General features: G+C 48.1%; 1 protein-coding gene across 6 annotated transcripts in view; it reads left to right on the top strand.

Annotated features, from left to right (window-relative positions):
• The window catches only part of CCNB1IP1 (cyclin B1 interacting protein 1), a 43,537-nt gene that overhangs the window by 12,941 nt on the left and 8,750 nt on the right, over positions 1-21,846 (top strand). For 2 of the 6 annotated variants that reach the window (XR_012664756.1, XR_007354418.2), the window contains 3 exons: positions 1,778-2,157; positions 3,363-3,696; positions 4,687-4,889. Coding sequence is in view for 1 of the 6 variants with exons in the window: in XM_048834884.2 (XP_048690841.1) it covers positions 1,861-2,157; positions 3,363-3,696; positions 4,687-4,886 (831 nt within the window). In the remaining 5 variants the exon portion in view is untranslated. Of the gene's footprint in view, positions 1-1,777; positions 2,158-3,362; positions 3,697-4,686; positions 4,890-9,395; positions 9,618-21,398; positions 21,500-21,846 lie in introns of those variants that run through there. The other 4 variants (XR_012664755.1, XR_012664754.1, XM_048834884.2 and 1 more) reach the window with 3 other exon arrangements.

Here is a 21,846-nt window from a genome sequence, read left to right as displayed (position 1 = left end):
GCTCAGCAGCACTCTCTGCACAGGGGCTGCCTGTCTGTGCTTGTCAGCAGGGAAGGTTGCATGCTGCTGGGGCTCAGTTTGCCATATCATGCCCCCTCCCCCGCACCTGTCACCCTCTTCCCACAGTGACTGGGCAGAAGCCAGGGAGGAACTTTCAGACCAAACCATTTCCGTAGAAGGGGATTATTTTGTTTAAACAGCAAACTGAGACACTTTGGCACGTTTTGGGATACCAGCCTCTAGCTAAAGTATTTTGCAGCAAATTCTGAAGAGCTAGATGGATTTTGCGCACCTGCTCCTCTTCCCCCCCTTCTCTACAATGGTACGTCCCACTCCTCCTCCGCCCCCTCCCGTCCTCCTACGAAGGACATTTTGGGCAGTTGACGGGAGGAGCTGCCATTGGCGGGTGCGAGGGGGAGGGAGTGGGGGTGGGGCCGCAATGCTCCTGGGCGAGGGGGAAGTGCAGTGAAGCAGCGGCGTACGCGCAGAGGCCTTACCCGCCAAGGGCAGTTGCTCGTTTTCCCGCCACTTCCTGCCTCCAACCGCTTTTAACTGCTGCGTGGTTTAAAAAAGCCGGTTTAATGAGAGACTAGCCCCCATATTATTTGGGGTGATACTAACTCTGCCCCATGTCAGTCTTGCCACCAAATATCAACGTGTGTGAAATTCACCTCACGCGGCGCCAAGGTACAGCCACCATTTTGTGAGGGGCCATTTGTGACTCAGTGGCGCTGTCAAACCCAATGGAGCAACTCCCCCGTCTACCCTATACACACACACGCTCCTAAAATCACCAGGGAGCTTACCCACAAACCCCCATTGTGTCAAATCAAGGATGAGCGAGGTACCCGTTTTGGTGCATGGCATGCTTATACTATGCCAAATTTGGCGATGTTGGCTCATGCCAAGCCATTGTAGATGGATGCCCTAAAGAGGCCACTTCATGGACCAAGAAAGACACTGGTGTCAGCCACTGGTGTCACATTAACATACACAAGTCCCAATATTGCCATGGGATGAAACCCTGTTGGACATATAAAAATCCACCATATGGACTCATGCCTGTAGTCCACTGGCAAACACCAAATGCTCAACAGGAGGAAAACATTGTCTCCCAGCCACCTTGACCCTGCCGCCTTCACAGAAGAGGGGATAGAAACTAAGAGTCCTTACCCCTAAGCTCCATTTCTCTCCCACACTTGGAACAGAACCCAGGAGTCCTAACTGAGCCCCACCCTGCTCTAACACCTTGGTATTAGTACAGGCTAAACCTGCATTGGTACACTACAGCAAGGGCTCTCAACCTTTGCAGATTACTGTACCCCTTTCAGGAGTCTGATTTGTCCTGCATATCCTCAAGTGTCACCGCACTTATAAACTCCTTGTGTACAAAATCAACTAAAAATACAAAAGTGTCACAGCATGCTATTACTGAAAAAATGGGGAGGAGAATTGACGCTTAGGTTAGTTCAAAGGCTATTTGGGGAAACTCTGTGCCCATTTTAGTGGCCAAATGGGGGATTTTGGTTGCCACCACTTTTGAAAATTGGGTCATTTTCTCATCACAGAGGCAAGAGGCTTCTGAAGAAAATATCTAACTGGTGATTTTGATGTTGCATAAAAGTGTCAGTGTTTCCTCTTCAGACTATAGAGTGGAATTTTCAAAGCAGCCTAAGGGAATTAGATGCCTGAATCCCATAATTCCATGGGAGTTGGACACCTAACTCTCTTAAGCCCCTTTGAGAATCCCAGCCTGCATATTTATTTTGCTCTATAGGTTTGCCGTGTTGAGTGGCAGATTCTTGTCCACCAGGTGGTGAATGTTTTGGAGGCAAGACCGTTGCTGTTGGCTCCATTAAAATGTCCATGTGTGAGGACATGTTGCTGTGCAATTACCGCAAGTGCCGTGTCAAGCTCTCCGGCTACGCCTGGGTCACAGCTTGTTCACACATCTTCTGCGACCAGCACGGCAGTGGGGAATTCAGCCGTTCACCAGCAGTCTGTCCCGCCTGCAACAGCACCCTCTCTGGCAAGCTGGACATTGTTCGCACTGAGCTAAGTCCCTCTGAGGAATACAAGGCCATGGTGTTGGCTGGACTGCGGCCAGAGATTGTGCTGGACATCAGCTCCCGCGCATTAGCCTTCTGGACATACCAGGTAAACCCATCTCAGATGATGTCCTAAATTAGGTAGATACCTTCAAATCTGTCTTTGAAAATATAATTGGGAAGAAATTTTGTTTACTAAAGAAATGAAAGAGCCAATAATCAGTCTTTATGGATGTCTATATATCATATGTGGAGGGCAGAATTGACACCTAGGTGATTCCAAAGGGCCACCATGTTATATTTTTTGGCCTGAAAATGTGGAAAGAAACCAAAGGGAATGGAATAGGATTAAGGAATCATAAAATATCAGTATTGGAAAGGACCTCAGAAGGTCATCTAGTCCAACCCCCTGCTCAAAGCAGGACTGATCCCCAATTTTTGGCTCAGATCCCTAAATGGCCCCCTCAAGGATTGAACTCACAACCCTGAGTTTAGTAGGCTAATACTCAAACCACTGAGCTATCCCTTCCTGACCCCCTGCATTGTTTGATTTTGTCGTGTGGCCTACGGACCACTGAGACGGTTGCCACTCACACTCTGGTTCAGAATCACCAGTGTGGCATTTGCACTTCTCCCTCCCTCCTTCTCTATTCAACAGTCAGTATAAAACGTTATTGCTCTGTTAGCCATGCCGTTCTTTCTCATCTGTCACTGTGGAAGGTTCCCTCCATGTTTGCTGATGATTTTTGTTACACGTTCCTCTTTTCTTTCCTCTCACCACAACAGTGTAAAAGCACCTCACAAGCATTCATGAATTATCCTCAACCCCTATGAGCAGTAGGCCAGTATTACTATCTCCATTTCACATGTAGGGAACTGAGGTATAGACATTAAAGCAACATAAGTGTCCACTCATTTTTAGGTGCCTCACGTTTGAATACTCAAAATGAGAGCTATATGACCTGATTTTCTGAGATGCTGTGCACCCCACAGCTCTTATCAGCTTCAGCTGGTGTGTGGAGTGCTCAGTACATCTGAAAATCAGTCTATAGGTGTCTTATGTTGGCCACCTTAATTAGTGGTCCCTATTGAGAATATTGACTTAAGTGACTTATCCAAAGTCACTAGTCTGGAGCAGCAGTGGGAACTGAACCCAGATTTCCTAAGTCCCAGTCCAGTGCCTTAACTCCAGACCATCCTTCCTTTGTTGCACTGTAGTCATGCCACTATATCTGAAATAGAGTGACTTGACTTTCCTCTGACAATCAGTGGTCAAAGAAGCCTGTCACACCTGCCATAACCTCCGCATTGCAGGTTCACCAGGAGCGCCTGTACCAGGAATACACCTACAGCAAGGCCGAGGGACACCTGAAGCAGATGGAGAAGGTGTACACTCAGCAGCTGCAGAGCAAGGACATGGAACTGACTTCTATGAAGAGTGAGGTCTCCTCCCTGAAGAAGGTGCTGGAGGAATACAAGAAGAAGTTCAGCGAGCTCTCGGAGAAGCTCATGGAGCGCAACCGCCAATACCAGAAGCTCCAGGGCCTCTATGACAGCCTCCGCCTGCGCAACATTGCCGTGGCTAATCAGGAGGCTGCCCACGAGCCTCCCATGATGCCTCAGCCTGTGATCTTTGGCTTCCCATTGGGTAAGACCTGTGGGGGGTTCTCATTCCACTACTCACAGAGAACGCAAAAGCTGGCATAAGGAGTCACTACACTGACACTGTTAGTGGAGGGGACAAGGATTTAGTGGGCTAGAAAGACTGAACTTTTCTTCCATGCCATAGGGCTGGAGGAGGCACATATGTGTGTGTATGTGTTTGGAGGAGGAGGACTTCACACAGAGCAGTCAGTCTCCAAATGCTACCATATCAGCAACTTCCAAATGCTGTGAAATATTTGATTAGACACTTTTGTGTGAGACAAGTTGATAGGGTCCCAGCTGGGACAGTTGTCCACCTTACAAACCTCTCTCACACTAACAGGCCCCCTCCTTGGCAGCCTCTGCAGAGATGCCAAGGACTGAATGGGCCACGGAGATTAAGCTCCTTTTCCGACCCCTTAGAGAGATTTCTCCAGAAAATGGGTTAATTCATGTTCTGAATCCCAAAGCTTTGAACATCCCTTGTAACTTCTCCAACCTTAGCTAGCTGTGTGGTGTCACCAACCCATAAACTTTACTGTGAGTCTCTGGATATTTGATGTGTTTTAAAAAAAGGATAAGTTTCTCATGGTTGCACAGAAAAGAGGGAAATTGTGACCAATAAATGCTACAGAACCAGAAGGAAAATTTCTATAGAACCTCATGATTTTGTAAGCAAATCTCATGAATTTTGGGGACTGGACTCTTGAGCATTGGCATTTGTCTCTCTCTAGTGGCTGCTATCTTACCATCAAAAGGTTTACGAATCCAGGCTAGTGAATTAAGGCTTAAGTGAGTCAGGCCTACAAATCCCACCATTTCCTGTGACAATCCCAACCTTCGCCCCTGCACTTAAATCAAGCTGTGGCCACTCATGGTCTTAGATTTGGAGATTCTATGTTCAATCCCCAGATTGTCTCACTAGTGTAGTCACTAATGTGTATCCTAATAGAGAATCCAGCATCTAACTGACCTTGTAACTCCCCTTTCCTAGGTAATGCTGCCAGGTTCCCCGGGGACACCACGCCGGTCCGGGGCAGGTGTGGGGAGGGAGACTTCCACTTCAAACCCTTCTTTGCCACATCCCCACCTGCGGGCGAATCTGGCAACAGCTTCTTCACCTTCTCCTCTCCCAGCAATGAGCTGGAGCCTCACCCTGGAGCCAGCAGGACCTACAAGATGAAGAGGATGTAACTGGTAATGCACCTTTCACACCTGCCTCTTGGAAATTTAGCCCATATGTCGGTGGGGGAAAAAGCAAAAATGCTTATTGTCTGGGACTGGGATTCTCCTCAGACTTGGGCTATTTCTTTTAGGTATTGTAATGTAATCACCCTCTGATTGTCACCTGCAGATTGTCTTGCCCTCTCATCCTAGTCTGTAATGTCCTGTCACTTCTGATTGTCAATTTCATTGTCACAACCTCTCACCAACAGACTGTCGCCCTCAGACTGTAAACCTCTCTCACCCTTGGATTGTCCCTCTCAGACTGTAAAATTGACACCCTCTGACAGTAGTATCCCATCACTCTTGGACCAAGATGATCCTCAAAGACACCTAAATACCTTTGAGGATCTGGGCCTGCTTCCATTGTACTCTGCTTCATGGCTTACACATTTATCACTGTTGTCTCTGTGTGTGAGAGAATGTATTTGTGTGTGTGAGTTTGTCTCTAAGTGTGTACCCTGCTGTGTGTGTTTGCCTCCGTGTATGTATGTGGGTCAAACTATTCATGGATGTGTTTGTACAAGTCTAGATAGTTGTGTGTTGTCAGTGTGTATAAATCAATATGTGTGTTTAAATCTGTGTGTACACAGCTGTGTCTTTTGCTTTTGTGTGTGCATGCAGACATACATGTGGGTAGGTGCCTCTTGCTGTGTGTGTATCTCTGAATGTCATAGAGTGCATAGCTCTATGGGTGTGTACATGCATAGCTTTGTGTAGGTGTGTTTTTGCTTCTATATCTATGCTTGTGTTTCTCCTATGTGTGTGTGTTTCTTGGTGTTATCCAGTGTGTTCCATTGGGTACATTCCATTCCATCCTACCTTTGCAGTTATTTCTCCCCCACTTAAAGTTCATCCGTGTTAATTTCACATTCATTATTTACTCCTCACTTTCACCAGGATTTAAAATCTTTCAGCCCCGCAATGGGAGAAGCAGGGTCAGTTTTGACATCTCACAGCCAATGGATTTGTGCACTGTATAAAGTCACCTCTGTAAATAGGTTGTTCACCCTCTTAAAAATACGATTAGCAAAAAAAGAAAGGGGGAAAAAATGATGTTTTGCATCTTGGTTTCTAGTTGGATCAAGGATCTCTGCAGCAGGGGCGGCGGATAGCACGGGTAGGGTGGGTTGTGTGAGATCAGGGAAGGATCACAGGAGGGAGGGAGGTGGGTGGCTTGGGGAGCACAGGCCAGGTTGCAGGGGAGTGGATGTAAATCAGGGGGAGGTGAATGGCAGGGTGTGCACAACCTGGGGTTACCAGGTGTCCAGTGTTCGACCAGAAAATCTGGTCTGACAGTGTCCAGTCTGAAAACACAGATCAGACTCCAAGAGTCCAGTTACCACCTGCAGGGGCACCAGAACAGCTGGGGCCAAGGAGGCGGGCTGGTGGGCAGGGAGGCGCTGCAAGGGGATCGAGGCACAGAGCCAGCAGCGGGGAGCAGCAGCCAGCAGCCATGCCCCCCATTACTTCCCACAGTGCATGCCCATGACAGAGTCTCCCTCTCCAGCAGGCCACATCCTCTAGTGGCAGCAGCATCAGCCCCGCTGCCAGATCCTGTCTTGCACAGGCGAGTGGCCGGGGCAGGACGCGTTTCCCCCCCTTCCCGCCCCCCCAGCCTCCATGGCGCTCAGGGGAGACTGCAGGGAAGGGGGTTCACGCTCAGCCCCAGTGGGAGGATCCCTGCTCCCCAAGGTGGAGGGGCTCTGCTGGCCCCCCTGGTGGTGGGAGAGGGCTGCAAGTAGCATTTCACTTTGCTGCCAACCCCCTCCCACCCTCCGCATACACAGCCCAGAACCAAGGTGTACCCAGCCAGCCCCTTCAGCGGCTGGCTCTGAGCCTAACTCTCCTTCTCGGGCATGTACCCCGTCCCCTCCCTGCAGGACCTAGAGCCAACTCCCCTCCCAGGAGAAACACGGAGACCATAATCCGCCCCCATCTCCGGATTCCAACACTGTGGAATTACTATATGCTGCATCCTCACCTCTCATGTATATGTGTGTTGGGGGTGGGGGGGGAGGGGGCGCTGGAGGTTTAGCTCAGTAGAGTCAGTATCTCTATTTCTCCCTACATTTTTCCCCACAATCATGTCTTAAAGAGGGTGCTCAATACCCCCTGCTTTGTTGGGGTTATTATGGGAATTGCCTAGTTGAGCTGTGGAACTTTTTCTCTGTACAGCACAGAGATCTCTGTGGAGAGGAATGTTTCACCTAATCTAAATGTGATTTTGGTGAAGGTAAGGTTAAGATTGAAAGAGGGGGTAGGAAACATGCCACTTCAATAATTCCTGCTTTGGGGTTTAGGTGTTTTTGTTTTGATTGGAGAGGAGAGGAGTGGGGGGGGGGGGGGTAGAACCTTGGGGAGGAGGTAGAGCCTCAGGGGGAGTGGGCGGAGGCAGGAGTGTACTGTTTTCAGAAATTGGAAAGTTGGCAGCCCTAGGTGGGCAGCGCAGCCTGGGGTAGGGTCATGTCAGAGAGCTTATTCCTTTGCTCTCCCACTTCCCTCGTCCTTCTCGCATGAACAGAGAGCAACAATACCCGAAGTCTGAAGGTGCAAACAATTCAATGTTTATTGTGGTGAACTTCCAGCAAGCTTAAATCCAAGTTCCTTTTTCCTCATTTTCGAATCCCAACTTACTTCCTGTTTGCCCCTAATTTATATATTAATATTCTTAGCTATACCTTAACCAATCATTCTACTGAAATTTACCTAACCAATCCTAACATATAACATGATTATGTAATCAATTATATCCCACCACCTTAATTAGTTTACACCCAGCAAAATTAATTATACAGCAGACAGAAACAATCACAGAACCAGACAGAGACCATGCAAACAAACAGTAGCAAAGTGGGAACTATAATGACAAAACAATACAGAAGTGAGGATTTCACAACTACATCCCAGCTGTGTCTGTTGATAAGTGAATTCTTACCAGACAGAAAACTATCAATCTAAATTTCCTTTTACATGTTCTAGGCTCTTCCCTTTTTCTGGAGGTGATAGATTGGATCACCTTCCGAACAGCCCTATATTGACTAGTTTGGAATGTGAGGATGTGACGAAATGCTTCCCAGCTTATGGCTGCCTCTGCTGGTTGGCTAAAGGCCTTAGCCTAAGAACAGGGCCTCAGACTGTCACAGTGAGAGAAGGCCCTTACACAGATTCTTTGTATACCTCTATACAAATATATTGGGGGTTGGACTAGATGACCTTCTGGGGTCCCTTCCAACCCTGATATTCTATGATATTCTATGATTCTATTACTAGCTAAATGATAAACATATACCTAAATTCTTAAAGTATAGGCCTTTACAGGCAGGTCTGAATATCTATATCCTAACACATCATACCTGCTAATATTTCAAGTGGCTGAAGTTGGATGGGTGCTGCTTGCAGGGGAAAGGAGGCCTGGGGATGTGGGGGCTAGGTGCTGCCTGGGGGTGGGAGCTGCCCCCAGAGCGGGTGGGTGGCTGGTGGGGTGGGGTGGGGAGGTTGCAGGGGAACTGCATACTTCCCTACAGTGACAACTCCTGTCCTGTGGGGGATGGCTGGACTAGGCTCCTCAGTCCAGGTGTTGTGCTCTGGCTCCTGCTGTATGGAGTCACAGCAATGTTCATGTTTGGCCTGGCTGTGTCCCCACTCCCCCGTCGACGGGGCCAGGCTAAATATGAGCATTGGTTCCATGACACTACACCCCATATTCATCATGAGGGGATGATTATCATATAAAATGACATAATTACGATCTTGGCTGTAGCCTCTCTGTTGTTGTTGGTTCATGCAGCGGTTGGTCACCCTGCATGTAACTGAGTGTCCCTGCCTGTTCAAATGCTGGTGAGAGTGTAAATCTGGGAGTGGTCTACAGCTTGTCATAGCAGCATAGTGTAAGAGGGAGCCCAGGCTGGTGGGTCAGAGGGCTCAGTGGCACCCCAGAGGGAACTCACCACAGCTTCAACCCCATGCACCAGGAGTTAGGGCACAACGCCTGGAGCGGGAAACTGAGCCCAGCAAGCCCCACAGGACAGGAGCTGCTTCAAATGGGACATGGGGGTAGGTGTCAAAGCAGGACAGTCCCACAAAACCCAGGACTGTTGGGAGGTCTGTAGGGCTGCCACCTCTGAGATACAAAAACATGGGACAGCCGCAATGGTCCTGAGACCGTCACACTGGACAGCTGGCAGCACGTACCAGGCTCCCAGACCATTGGCGCTGACCACAAGTTACCTTGGCCTATTGTCACAGAATAGTTCAGGGGGAGCTAGTCGTGAACTGACTTTTACAGGCCAGGCTGGCTTGCAGCCACTCAACTGGATAAACAAGTAAAGAGAGAAGGAAGGCCAGAGAGTGTTGAGTGTGGGAATAGAGTGCAATAGTGTTTCCTGCCAGAGCTTGCTTGTGGGTGAATACAACACCCCCCCCCCCCCCCCCCCGAGAAAGAGATGGTGATAAAAATGACTATGTAAATTGCTTTAGATGAACAGTCTCACCTGCAGACCCTGGTCTTGTGGGTGCCCAGGAATTCCCCACGTTGGAGCAGCGCTTGCTACGAGCCCTCAAGGACAAGGCTGGAAGGTCCGGGACCGTCCATAGCAGAAGGGGCGTAAGCATTGATTCTTGCTTGCTTGGTGGAAAGCACGTATTTAGTAACACATGAAGGCTTATTATACTTTGGCAATAAAACCGGTTATACTTACACACCTGGTGTGGCTTCATTGAGTGTATCTGAACCCCCCCCCCCCCCATATTTTGGCTCGACACAGAGAGACTTCCCAGGGGAGCTATGAAGGGATGATCCTGGGAAAAAATGGGCAGGTGGCAACCCTAGCAGGGCATGGAATTAAAAAGGGATCCCAGGAGGGGTTATGTGTGTATGGGGGGAAGGAATGCAGGGGCTGTGTAGGATGTTCCAATACAGGAGCTGTGGGGGGGAGGGAGAAATCAGGGCTGTGTGTGTGTGCGTGCAGAGCAATGCAGGGACTGTGTGGGGAGTGCAGGAGCTGTGTGTGTTCAGAGCAATGCAGGGGTTGTGGGGGAGTGCAGTGCAGGAGCTCGCTCTGCGTGCAGAGCAATGAAGGGACTGTGGAGGGGGTGTGTGCAGTGCGGGAGCTGGGTGCATGTGTGCAAAACAGTGCAGAGGCTGTATTTGTGTGTGTGTGGGGGGGGGAGGGGGTGTTTTGCCCTCAGACACCAGAGTCCTTGGGAGTCACTGACAACAAAGTTTGCAGCATAAACAAGTTTCCAGGTGCTGTTCATTAGTTGAGGCTCCTAAGGGCACTCAGACAAGCAGCCATTAAAGGTGGGGGAGGAAATTGGGGTCAAGTATTGGCACCATCAGCATGGCTGGCTGAGCTCCTCTGCAGGGCTTTTCTTTCACAGGTTCAAAGGCAGGAGTGTGTTGCCATCCCCAGATTACAAACTGGGAAACAGAACTCTTTCTAATAGCCATTTACTAGCAGGTGGTGTGTGTGAGATGGAGGCTTTACGGAGTAGAAAGCTACTTCACTGCCTTGCCCTGTTTGCTTTTCTTTTTCAATAGCCTTCTCCCTAGGGCAAAGCATGCAGATGCTCTGTAAGGACAGAAAATCGCTTGTTTCATAGTAAATCTACAAATATGTGGCCAGAAATCCTCCTTATTTAGTATAATATGGAAACTGACCCTTGAAATTAAAATGAAGACACTGGGTTTGATTGTCAGTTATTTCTGCCTCCAGTAATATAGCTTCCAGGTGGTTAAAAAAGCCCCGCCCCCGCGAAAGACAAAAGTTTTGCCAATGCAAGAGGCAATGTGAACGCGGCTTTGTCGCGCCTGCCAACAGAGCTTATGTCACTCGCAGGGCTGACAAAATACCGCAAAAAAGCATTCACACACGCTGACTTTTAGCGACAAGGCTGTGTCGACACAGCCTTGTCACTAAAAGCTGCATAGTGTAGAAAAGTCCTCAGTGTCTCTTTGGGTGGGGGAAGCAGAGGAGAACCTCGATGATGTCACTCCCCTGCCTTATATAGTTCTTGTGTATGGCAGGAACCCTTTGTCTCCCAGTGGAAGAACATTGGCATTCCAAGTGGTGGGTCCAGTACCAGGTGACTCAGACCCATGTTTCTGCAGGGCTGTGGCAGCCATACTTCGCAGGCTTTCTGGAGAGTCCACAGGAAGACTGAACTCTTTCAAAAAGAAAAGGAGTACTTGTGGCACCTTAGAGACTAACCAATTTATTTGAGCATAAGCTCACGAAAGCTTATGCTCAAATAAATTGGTTAGTCTCTAAGGTGCCACAAGTACTCCTTTTCTTTTTGCGAATACAGACTAATATGGCTGCTACTCTGAAACCTGAACTCTTTCACAGTCCACTGTCATTGCTAATGGCCCATTAGCCCTGTCTGGCTTTTCTATTGTTGTACCTGAAGGGCTGGTTGCGGTGACACCCAAAGTAACATATTTGAAATACAGATAAATAGTTTATATTCCTAAACTTTGGATACAGAAATGATACAGGCATACGTATTGGATAATCACATTCAGTAAATCATAACCTTTCCAATGATACCTCACATGAGCCAGCTTGCATAAAGTATATCTCAGTTATGTCATTCATATCATAAGCATATTTTCACAAAGAATCTGGAGTAAAATGTCACAGCCTCCATCACACACACCACCTGCTAGTAAACGGCTGTTAGAAAAAATGAGGAGTCCTTGTGGCACACTAACAAATGTATTTGGGCATAAGCTTTCGTGAGCTAGAAGCTTATGCTCAAATAAATTTGTTAGTCTCTAAACTGCCACAAGGACTCCTTGTTTTTGCTGATACAGATTAACACAGCTACCACTCTGAAGGCTATTAGAAAGAGTTCTCGGTTTCCCAGTTTCTAATCCAGGGATGACAACACACTCCTGCCTTTGAACCTGTGAAGGAAAAGCCCCGCAGAGGAACTCAGCGAGCCATGCTGATGCCAACACTTGACCCCAATTCCCCACCATGCCTTTGAGGACTGCTTGTCTTGGTGCAATTAGGAGCTGTCATAAATATAAGGGGGAGGGTAACAACCTTTATGTATGCAGTAATATAAAATCCCTCTTGGCCAGAGGTACAGAATCACTTACCTGGAAGCAGTTAATCAGTTCAATTAACCTAGTTGGCATCTGACCAGAAGGACCAATGGGGAAAGAAGATACTTTCAAATCTGGAAGGGGGGGGGGGGGTTGTTTTGTGCTCTTTTGTGTGTGTTCCTTCTTGAGACAGAGAGAGTCCAAGCAGGTAATCCAGATCCTACTAAAATGATACCTCTAAAATTCCAGAAATTGTAAGTAATAGCAAGGAAATACGTTAGATTATCTTTTGTTTTAGCTTGTGAATTTTACCTATGCTAAGAGGGAGTTTTATTCTTGTTTTGTCACTTTAAAGTTAAGCCTAGAGGGGAATCCTTTGTGTTTTAAGTCTTTTTATTACTCTGTAAAATTACCTTCCGTCCTGAGGTGCTTCTTTTACTTTTTTTTTTTTTTTAATATAATAAAATTCTTCTTTTAAGAACCTGATGGGTTTTTAGTGTCCTAAAAACCCAAGGGTCTGGTCTGTGCTCACCTTGTTAACCTATTTGGTTGGTATATTATTCTCAAGCCTCCCCAGAAAAGGGGGTAAGGGGCTTGGGGGGGGGGGGGGGAGATAGGGCTCCAAATGGCTCCTCCCTGAATGTTTGTCTAAATCATTTGGTGGTGGCAGCAATACCATCCAAGGACAAGGAATTTGTGCCTTGGGGAAGTTTTTAACCTAAGCTGGGGGAATATAAATTTAGGGGGTCTTTCGTGCGGGTCCCCACATCTGTACCCTAGAGTGGGGAGGGAACCCTGACAGGAGCCTCAACTGCTAATTAACAGCGCCTCGATACTTGTTTATGCTGCAGACTTTGTTGTCAGGGATTCCCAAGGACTCTGGTGTCTGAGGACAGAACACCCACCCACACACACACAGCCCCTGCATTTTTCTGCACACACACACACAGAGCTCCTGCATTGCTCTGCACACACACAGCCCCTGTATTGCACACCCCCTCCCCCCAATAACTCCTGTGTCCGGTGTCTAAGGGCAGAACTGTGGCCTTTACATGATTTGCTGGGCTGGTGCAAATCCTGGTGCACTTGAGCAGTGCTACCCACAGGCGCTGGGTGTTCCCAGGCCAGGATGTGCCCTAGCCCCTGGGGAACAGGCAGCAGAGGCATTACAGCTGGATGGGCCCCCGGATTGCTCCCTGGTGGGGCTGGGCAGCAGCTGTGGGGTCTAGGGCAACCCTCAGGCCCTGCCCAGATTATGCCAATCCCTCAAGACCACCAAACCCTCTCTCCTGGCAGAGCAGCACCTGCCAGTGGCAGTGTGGGCATCTCCCTTTCCTGGCTGCCCCCAGGCTTGCAGTGGGAGATGCCTGATGGGGAACAGGGAGCGGAAGTTAATTTGACCCCATGCCACCATAATAGGGTCCTATGGGGGCACAATGACCGGAAGTTATATTGCCCTGGTGAGCGCGGTATTAGAATCCATCCAGAAACAGTGACCAGAAGTTTTATTGCCCCAGTGCGCGCTCCATTAGAGTCCGAACGGGATAGTGACTGAAATTGACATCACCCAATAATCTCTCTAATGGATTTCCACCAGGAACAGTGGGTGGAGGTTGCCCCACTTCCATAACAGGGGGATGAGAAGCTAGTGGAGAATGGAAGAGCTGGCCAGGGCTGGAGGCTTTGAGACGAGGGGCACTTGGCAGCTATTGGGGGGAAGGGGAGGGAGGAGGGGCAGGGCTGTGGGGTCCCTGCTGCAGTGCAGCAAGCTGGAGCCTACACTCCCGCGGTGCACTGGGGCTGGTGCAGAGAGGCCCACAGGGCGGGGCAGGGAGACAACATCTCCCATAGGGAGAGGGCCCTTCCAAGCAAGGTTGGCACCTCCCGAAGCAGCACGGACCCTTTCCCAGCATCACAGCAGCTTCTGCTTCTGGCCTCGCACCACCGACCCCTTGTCCTAGAAATGAGATGGTGGGGCCAGACTGGCAGCAGCTAATGGAAGATGGAGACAGGGGAGACACTATATCTACCATGATGCTCCAGGGCTAGGATTGCCAACTTTCTATTCCCACAAAATTGAACACCCTTGTCCCACCCCCTGCCTCCATCTCCCATCAGCCTGGTCAGTTCGTATCTCTGATGTTCATAACTCTGAGGTTCCACTGTATCCCCCTATTGACTGGGTACATGTCACCTCAGGTCATGATGCTGAGATAAAGTTTCTAGACACCATAAATAACTGCTTCTTGGAGTAGCTAGTCCTGGAGCCCACAAGTGGGGAGGCCACCCTTGATTTAGTCCAAAGTGAAGCAAAAGATGTGGTCCAGAAGGTGAATATAGCTGAAACACTCAGTAATAGCAACCATGATATAATTAAATGTTAACATCCTTGGCTGGGGGGGGTATGGGGGGGAAAAAGGGGGAACAACACCAAAGAAACCCACCACAGTAGCATTTAATTTCAGAAAGGGAAAACTACAAAAAAAAATGAGAAAGCTAGTTAAATGGAAATTAAAAGGTATAGTCACAAAAATGAAATGCCTACAAGCTGCATGGAAACTTTTAAAAACATCATAGTAGAGGTTCAATTTAAATGTATACCCCAAGTTAAAAAAAAACATAGTAAGAGGACCATTAAAGTGCCACCATGGTTCAACAAAATTAAAGAGGCAGTTAGAGGCATTAAGGCATCTTTTAAAAATTGGAAGTTAAATCTTATTGAGGAAAATAGAAAGAAACAAACACCGGCAGGTCAAGGGTAAAAGTTTAATTAGGCAGGTCAAAAAAGAATTTGAAGAGCAACTTGTGTGGCAAAATACCTTGTTTGCCTCAGTCCTTTTTAGCCTTGGAGACTCAGGTTTGGGGCAAAGCAAATCCTTATAGGTGGCACAGGGTCCTGCTACTCCTCTCCTCAGTTAGCCCCTTGTGCTTATTTTCCTTCCCTCCTGGGGAGCAAATGTAGCCTCCCTACTGGGAAGGTTTGGTTTCTGGCTGCAAACAGCCTACTAACAGTTTCCCTACTCCTTCACTCTCCCCCTCCTACCACCCAGGGGAGGGTTTAAAAAGGTCCCAAGTAGTTGGAGTCAGCTGAACCTAATTGATTCCCTAGCAACCCCTTTTCCAGCTGAACCTTATTGCCCCCTGGTTCTCTCTCCTCAGTGGATAGGGAGGGGCCTTTTAAACCCCTGGGACTAATTACTACCCCCTTTTTGTAGCTGTTTGTCCTGGGTTTACCACACTAGCCAAAGTCTCAAAAAACAACAGCAAAAAAATGTTTAAGTACATCTGAAGCAGGATCTTCAAGTACATTTGTTCAAGTTTAAGTACATCTGAAGCAGGATCTTGTGTTTAAGTACATCTGAAGCCTGCCAAACAATCAGTGGAGTCACTAGACAATCAAGGTGCTAAAGGAGCAGTCAAGGAAGACTAGGCCACTGCAGAGAAGCTAAATAAATTCTTTGCATCTGGCTTTACTGCTGAGGATGAAAGGGAGGTTGAAAATCCAGACTCCTAGGTTTTATTCCCAATTTTGGGAGAAGAATGAATCAGGACACCTGGGTTCTATTCTCAGCTGGGCCAGTGACTCAGACAAGTCACTTGGGCCCAGATCTCATAGATATTTAGGGCATGGCTACACTTGCAGATGTAGAGCTCTGTGAATTAAACCAGCCCTTGGAGAGCACAGTAGGGAAAGCTCTGCAGTGTGTTCACACTGTCAGCTGCAAGTGCACTGGCGTGGCCACATTTGCAGCACTTGCAGCAGCATTGTGAGTGGTGCATTATGGGCAGCTATCCCACAGAGCACCTCTTCCCATTCTGGTGCTGTGGCTTGTGGGAAGGGGGTGGAGGGCTGCAGGGCATTCTGGGTCCTGTCCCAATGCCCCGAGATGCATCACTTCGCATCCCAGAAATCTCCCTGCTTCCGTCCACATTTGGCACCATCTTTCAACCTTTTTTGTACTGTGCACTCTGTATTCCCTTTTGGTCTGTGGGAATGGAACCCAAAGTGCTAAGGAATATGCTGATGAGTCTCGCCAGCACATCTGTCATAAATATAAAGGGAAGGGTAACCACCTTTCTGTACATAGTGCTATAAAATCCCTCCTGGCCAGAGGCAAAGTCCTTTTACCTGTAAAGGGTTAAGAAGCTCAGGTAGCCTGGCTGGCACCTGACCCAAAATGACCAATGAGGGGACAAGATACTTTCAAATCTGGAGTGTGGGGAAAGGCTTTTGTCTGTCTGTGTGATACCTTTGCCGGGAACAGATCAAGGATACAAGCCCTCCAACTCCTGTAAAGTTAGTAAGTAATCTAGCTAGAAAATGCATTAGGTTTTCTTTGTTTTGGCTTGTGAAATTCGATGTGCTGGAGGGAATGTGTATTCCTGTTTTTGTGTCTTTCTGTAACTTAAGGTTTTGCCTACAGGGATTCTTTGTTTGGAATCTGACTGCCTGTAAGATTATCTTCCATTCTGATCTTACAGAGGTGATTCTTTCACCTTTTCTTTAAATGAAATTCTTCTTTTAAGAACCTGATTGATTTTTCATTGTTCTTAAGATCCAAGGGTCTGTGTTCACCTGTACCAGTTGGTGAGGATATTATTATCAAGTCTTCCCCAGGAAAGGGGGTGTAGGCTTGGGGGAATATTTGCGGGGAATAGGACTCCAAGTGGTCCTTTCCCTGTTCTTTGTCTAAATCACTTGGTGGTGGCAGCAGCAGCATACTGTTCAAAGACAAGACGGAATTTGTGCCTTGGGAAAGTTTTTAACCTAAGCTGGTAAGAATAAGCTTAGGGGGTCTTTCATGCGGGTCCCCACATCTGTACCTTAGAGTTCAGAGTGGGGAGGGAACCCTGACAACATCACATTTGGCAGTCAAGTTACTCCTTAAGCTACAAACTGACAGTAAGGAGTCCGACGATGTCGACTCGCTTAACGCATATGACACGAGATTGCTTGTGGCATTTATGGACATGCTCACTGCCATGGAACACCGCTTTTGGGCTCAGGAAACACGCACTGAGTGGTGGGATCACATCATCATGCAAGTCTGGGGTGACGAGCAGTGGCTGCAGAACTTTCGGTTGAGAAAAGCCATTTTCATGGGACTGTGTGATGACCTCGCCCCCACCCTGCGGCGCAAGTACACGAGATTGAGAGCTGCCCTGCCGGTGGAGAAGTGGGTGGCTATTGTAATCTGGAAGCCAGTTTGGAGTGGGAAAGTTGACCGTTGGAATCATGTTGATGCAAGTTTGCAGGGCCATTAATCGCATCCTGCTCAGAAGAACCGTGACTCTGGGTAACGTGCATGACATTGTGGCTGGCTTTGCACAAATGGGTTTCCCTAACTGCGGAGGGGCGATAGATAGGACGCATATTCCAATTCTGACACCAGCCCACCTAGCCTCCGAGTACGTTAATCAGAAGGGGTATTTCTCTATGGTTCTCCAGGCACTTGTGGATCACTGTGGACATTTCATTGACATTAATGCAGGCTGGCCCGGAAAGGTGCATGATGCACGCATCTTTCGGAACACTGGCCTGTTCAGGAAGCTGCAAGCCAGGACTTTCTTCCCAGACCAGAAGATCACCGTATGGGAAGTTGCCCATTGTGATCCTTGGAGACCCCACTTACCCTTTAATGCCATGGCTCATGAAACCCTACACGGGGAGCCTTGACAGCAGCAAGGAGCGGTTCAACAGCAGGCTGAGTCAGTGCAGAATGACTGTGGACTGTGCTTTTGGCCATTTAAATGGCTGCTGGCACTGTCTGTATGGGAAGCTGGACCTGGCCGATGACAACATCCCTGTGATCATATCCGTGTGCTGTACCCTCCATAACATTTGTGAAGGGAAGGGTGAAAGATTCACTCAGGCATGGAACTTGGAGGTTCAACACCTGGAAGCTGAATGTGAACAGCCAGAGAGAAGGGCTATTAGAGGAGCTCAGTGCGGGACTGCAAGGATTGGGGATGCCTTGAGGGAGCCGTTTGAGGCTGAAAGTCACCAGTAATGTTTGGTGCCCTGCACGGGAGTGAAAGGTGGTGGTTCCAGTGTTAGTAGGAATCTGTGTTTGCTACACTGACTTGCAGTGCCTGTTGCTTTCCTGGGCTAAGGTATCTTTTACTTAATGCAATAATAAAGAATGTTTTCAAAGCCAGAAAATCCATTTATTGAAAAGAAAATTCATTTATTGAAAAGAAACACAACTGCTTGGGAAACAGAAAGGGCAAAGAGGTGGGGTGGTGAATGGTTCAATCACAGATTTGTGTATGTCCTGTTATCATACTCTGCCTTCCTGTCTGGAGTGCTGTGCAATGAGTGCTGCACTTCAGGATGGCTAAAATGCATGGTGTTGGGGGTTGAGTGCAGTGGGTAAGGGTCGTAGTTTTCAGGGCTGGGTGGTGAAGCTACAGGTGTTGGAGGCAGCTGGTGTCGATAAGAACTCGGATGTGGGGAAAGTGGGTTGGAGGTGACATGGGGGCACAAGGGAAAGAGTTTTGGGACAAGGGCTGCAGTGGGGGGGGGGGGGTGGGCACGGTAGTGCTCCACCTGCGTGGCTACGAGCGCCTGTATCGGGTCCTCTTGGTGCTCCATAATGCTTAGCAGCCGCTCCATGCTTTGGTGCCAGCGATCCACATTCTGCCGGCAGACCCTCCTTTCACTCTCCCGCCACTCCTGCGCTTTTTGATTTTCATTATGGGACTGCTGCATTACTTCATGCAGCATGTTGTCTTTGCTTCTACATGGCCTCTTCCTAATTCTTTGGAGTCTTTCAGCCAGTGATAACACGGACTGCTGACATCTCAAGGTTGCACCTGTAAAGGCAAAATGCAACACTTAACAGAGGCAGCATTGTTCATATCAGACAGAGCAATGATTCGCCCATACTTAAAGACAAGCAGAGGCTATACAATAGCAGAATTTGCCCATCCCTAAATGAGCGCATATAACCCACAGGAGCCCCAAAATGGTGAGTAAGCACAGAGACAAGGGGGACGGATTGTTTCACGGCCATACCGTCCTCTGGGTTTCTGTGCCTTGGGGAGAGCTAACAGCTGCAAGAGGTCCCTATACTGAACACTGTCCCCACATTTTCCACAGGAGTTCATCCTGGAAGATATCTCGCTGATGAGGGTGACCTGGGAAGCAAGGGAGGGTCTTCTACTATAATGTGGCTTCTCCCCTGGTCCATATGCAGTTTGCCTCTGTGCAGCAATGGTCCCCCCCGCTCCTCATGGTGCAGTGGCATGGACATGTTAGCCTTACTGGGACAAGAAATACAGTAGCTCTCCCAAGGAACCTGCGCAAGTGCATTGCCCAGCTTCTGCATGAGACCTTTGAAGAGATCACTGAGGTATATTACCGCGATGCGAGAGAGCATATCAACACCCTATTCCGCATCTAGGCATGCTTGCAGCCCTAGCCCTCCTCGCCCCAAGAACCCGCACAGAAAAACATTCGTCCCAAAATAAAAGCCGCTTACCAAGCACCTCCTTTGGTGTTTGTCCTTCCCCAAGCACTGGCCACTGCGATTGGCTACCTTCTTCCTGGCTTGAGAACAGCTCCTGGCTGCATGCATCTAGGGGTGTCTCCCTCCTCCTCAGCACCCGCACTCCCCTTTCCTCCTCCTCCTCCTCCTGCCTTGTTAAACTGGGCTCTGAAGTATCCATGGTGGTCCTCAGAGTGGAGGTAGGGTCACCCCCAAGTATTGCGTCCAGCTCTTTGTAGAAATGGTAGGTCCCGGGGGCAGCACTGGAGTGGCATTCCACAGCTCCTTCACTTTAACCCTGCACTGCTGTGCGTCTTGGTCATGGCCCCTTTCCATCATGTCCCTTGATATCTGCCCGAAGGTATCGTAATTCCTACGGTTGGAGCACAGCTGGGACTGGACAGCTTCCTCCCCACAAACACTGATGAAGTCCAGCACCTCTCCATTTCTCCATACTGGGGATCACCTGGTGCGTGGAGGCATGGTCACCTGGAAAGATTTGCTAAGAGCACTCCACGCCTTGCTGAGCAAACAGGAAAGGGATTTTCAAAATTCCTAGAGAATTTAAAGGGTGGGTCTGATGGTTGGTCACCTGAGGGCAGGGCAGTAGAGTTCAAAGTGATGACCAGAGTGGCTAGAACAGGCATTGTGGGATACTTCTGGAGGCCGATCAGAGCGCAATAACAGACCAGGGTGTCCACACTGGCACCGTGGCCCTCCAGCCGGGACACAGCAAGTGTAATGCCTCTCATCGAGGTGGATTACCAGAAGCGCTCCAGCCGCAGAGTCCAAGCGCTGTATGTGCCTTGCCAGTGTGGACACTTCATGAGTTAGTGTGCCCGGGGATGCTTTAATGCACTCTAATTCACAAGTGTAGCCAAACTCTTAGGTGCTTAATTCCCAGTGCGAGTTATATGCCTCTATACCTTTGGGGATCTGCGCCTTCACCTCTTTCTGAGCCTGTTTCTCCACCTGTAAAATGGCGACCTTTGGACTACACACGGAAAGGAAAATTCTGCTGTGAAATACACCAGTTTAAACCTGGAGCAAGCAACTCCACTGAAGTTAATGGGGTTATGTCACTGTAAGTGAGAGCACAGTCTGGTAGGAAGCATGGTACACAAGGGATTTTATTATTTTCCTTTGCAGATTTTGCCAAGATTTCCCACATTTATTTTACTCACAAATGTTATTGAAGTCCCGCATTGCAGATGCCTCCTACAGCCTTTGACTCTGAATCTGGATATATATTAGGATTGTCAAAGGCATTTAAATGAATTAGGTGCCTAACTCCTACGGAAGTTAGGGTGCCTAGGTACTTTTGAAATACTTTAGATACTTTTCAGCATCTTTAGGTGCCTAAACAACCTTTAGAAATTTGGCTCTCTACTGCCAGTACCTTTCTGTATTTTCCAGTCCTGGGACTTCAGAATGAGGAAAATCCAAAGTGCTATATAAATGTGAAATATGTTTATTGATATTACATTTTTTGTAAGGGGTTTGGAGATCAAAATGATCCCAAAATTCCAGGGCTACATTTTTCAAAACTAGGACCCTAAATTCAGATTCCTAAACTCTGATTTAGTCTCCTAAATAAGTGACTTTCAGAAATGTTGAGCAGGGTTGCTCTGTACTTTTGAATATCAGCCCAATCTACTCCCCACATAAGGATTTCTGGACAGTGCCTCCAAAAACTCCAGGCTAGTTTTTCAAATTTTGGCCCAAGATTGCATTCTTATAACAGACTGAAAAATCTTTGAGATTTCACAGAAAACCATGGATTTCTGTCACACGAATTTTCCTAAAACCAGCTCTGTAAAAATCTTTAGACACATGCTTTGAAGCCATGGGTTAAAGTTTCTGCATCTCATTCACCTCATTCAGAGAAATAACACTGACTGCTTTATGTTCTCAGCCAATTGCAAAGCCGCTCTCTTCCCTGTCCCACCTACCACTTCCTCTTATCTGTCTCTCTTTCATCATCACTATACTTCCTGTATCCTTGTTTCTATACTCCGAGTCCTAGGCCAGTGTGGTTGGTAAGTTGCAAGATCTCTAATTCGGTTTGAATCCTTTGCCATTCTGGGTTTAATTTTTGCCATCCACCCATGTGTTAAGATTAGAATACGTGTCCTTAAGACTTTATGTGGGGAGAGCAGTGTTCCCGTGGATGGAATTTGGCACTGGGACTGGTGAATTCAGAATGTGTAGGTCACCCCGTTAAGTGGGGCCAAAGGCAGGAGGTTATTGGGAAAGTGGTCTGTTAAACTGTGAGATTGTGCTGTGTGATCTTCAGCGACACCCCTGAAATTCCCACTGAATTCGCAGTATCTGGGCGAAACAGATGACATGATTTGTCCCTGCGTTTTAATAAATTACTATACTA

This window comes from Caretta caretta, chromosome 13 (genome assembly GCF_965140235.1).
Source record: "Caretta caretta isolate rCarCar2 chromosome 13, rCarCar1.hap1, whole genome shotgun sequence".
Taxonomy (NCBI): domain Eukaryota; kingdom Metazoa; phylum Chordata; order Testudines; family Cheloniidae; genus Caretta; species Caretta caretta.
The sequence above is the reverse complement of the archived record's forward strand: the minus strand, read 5'-3'. Positions and strand labels throughout refer to the sequence as shown.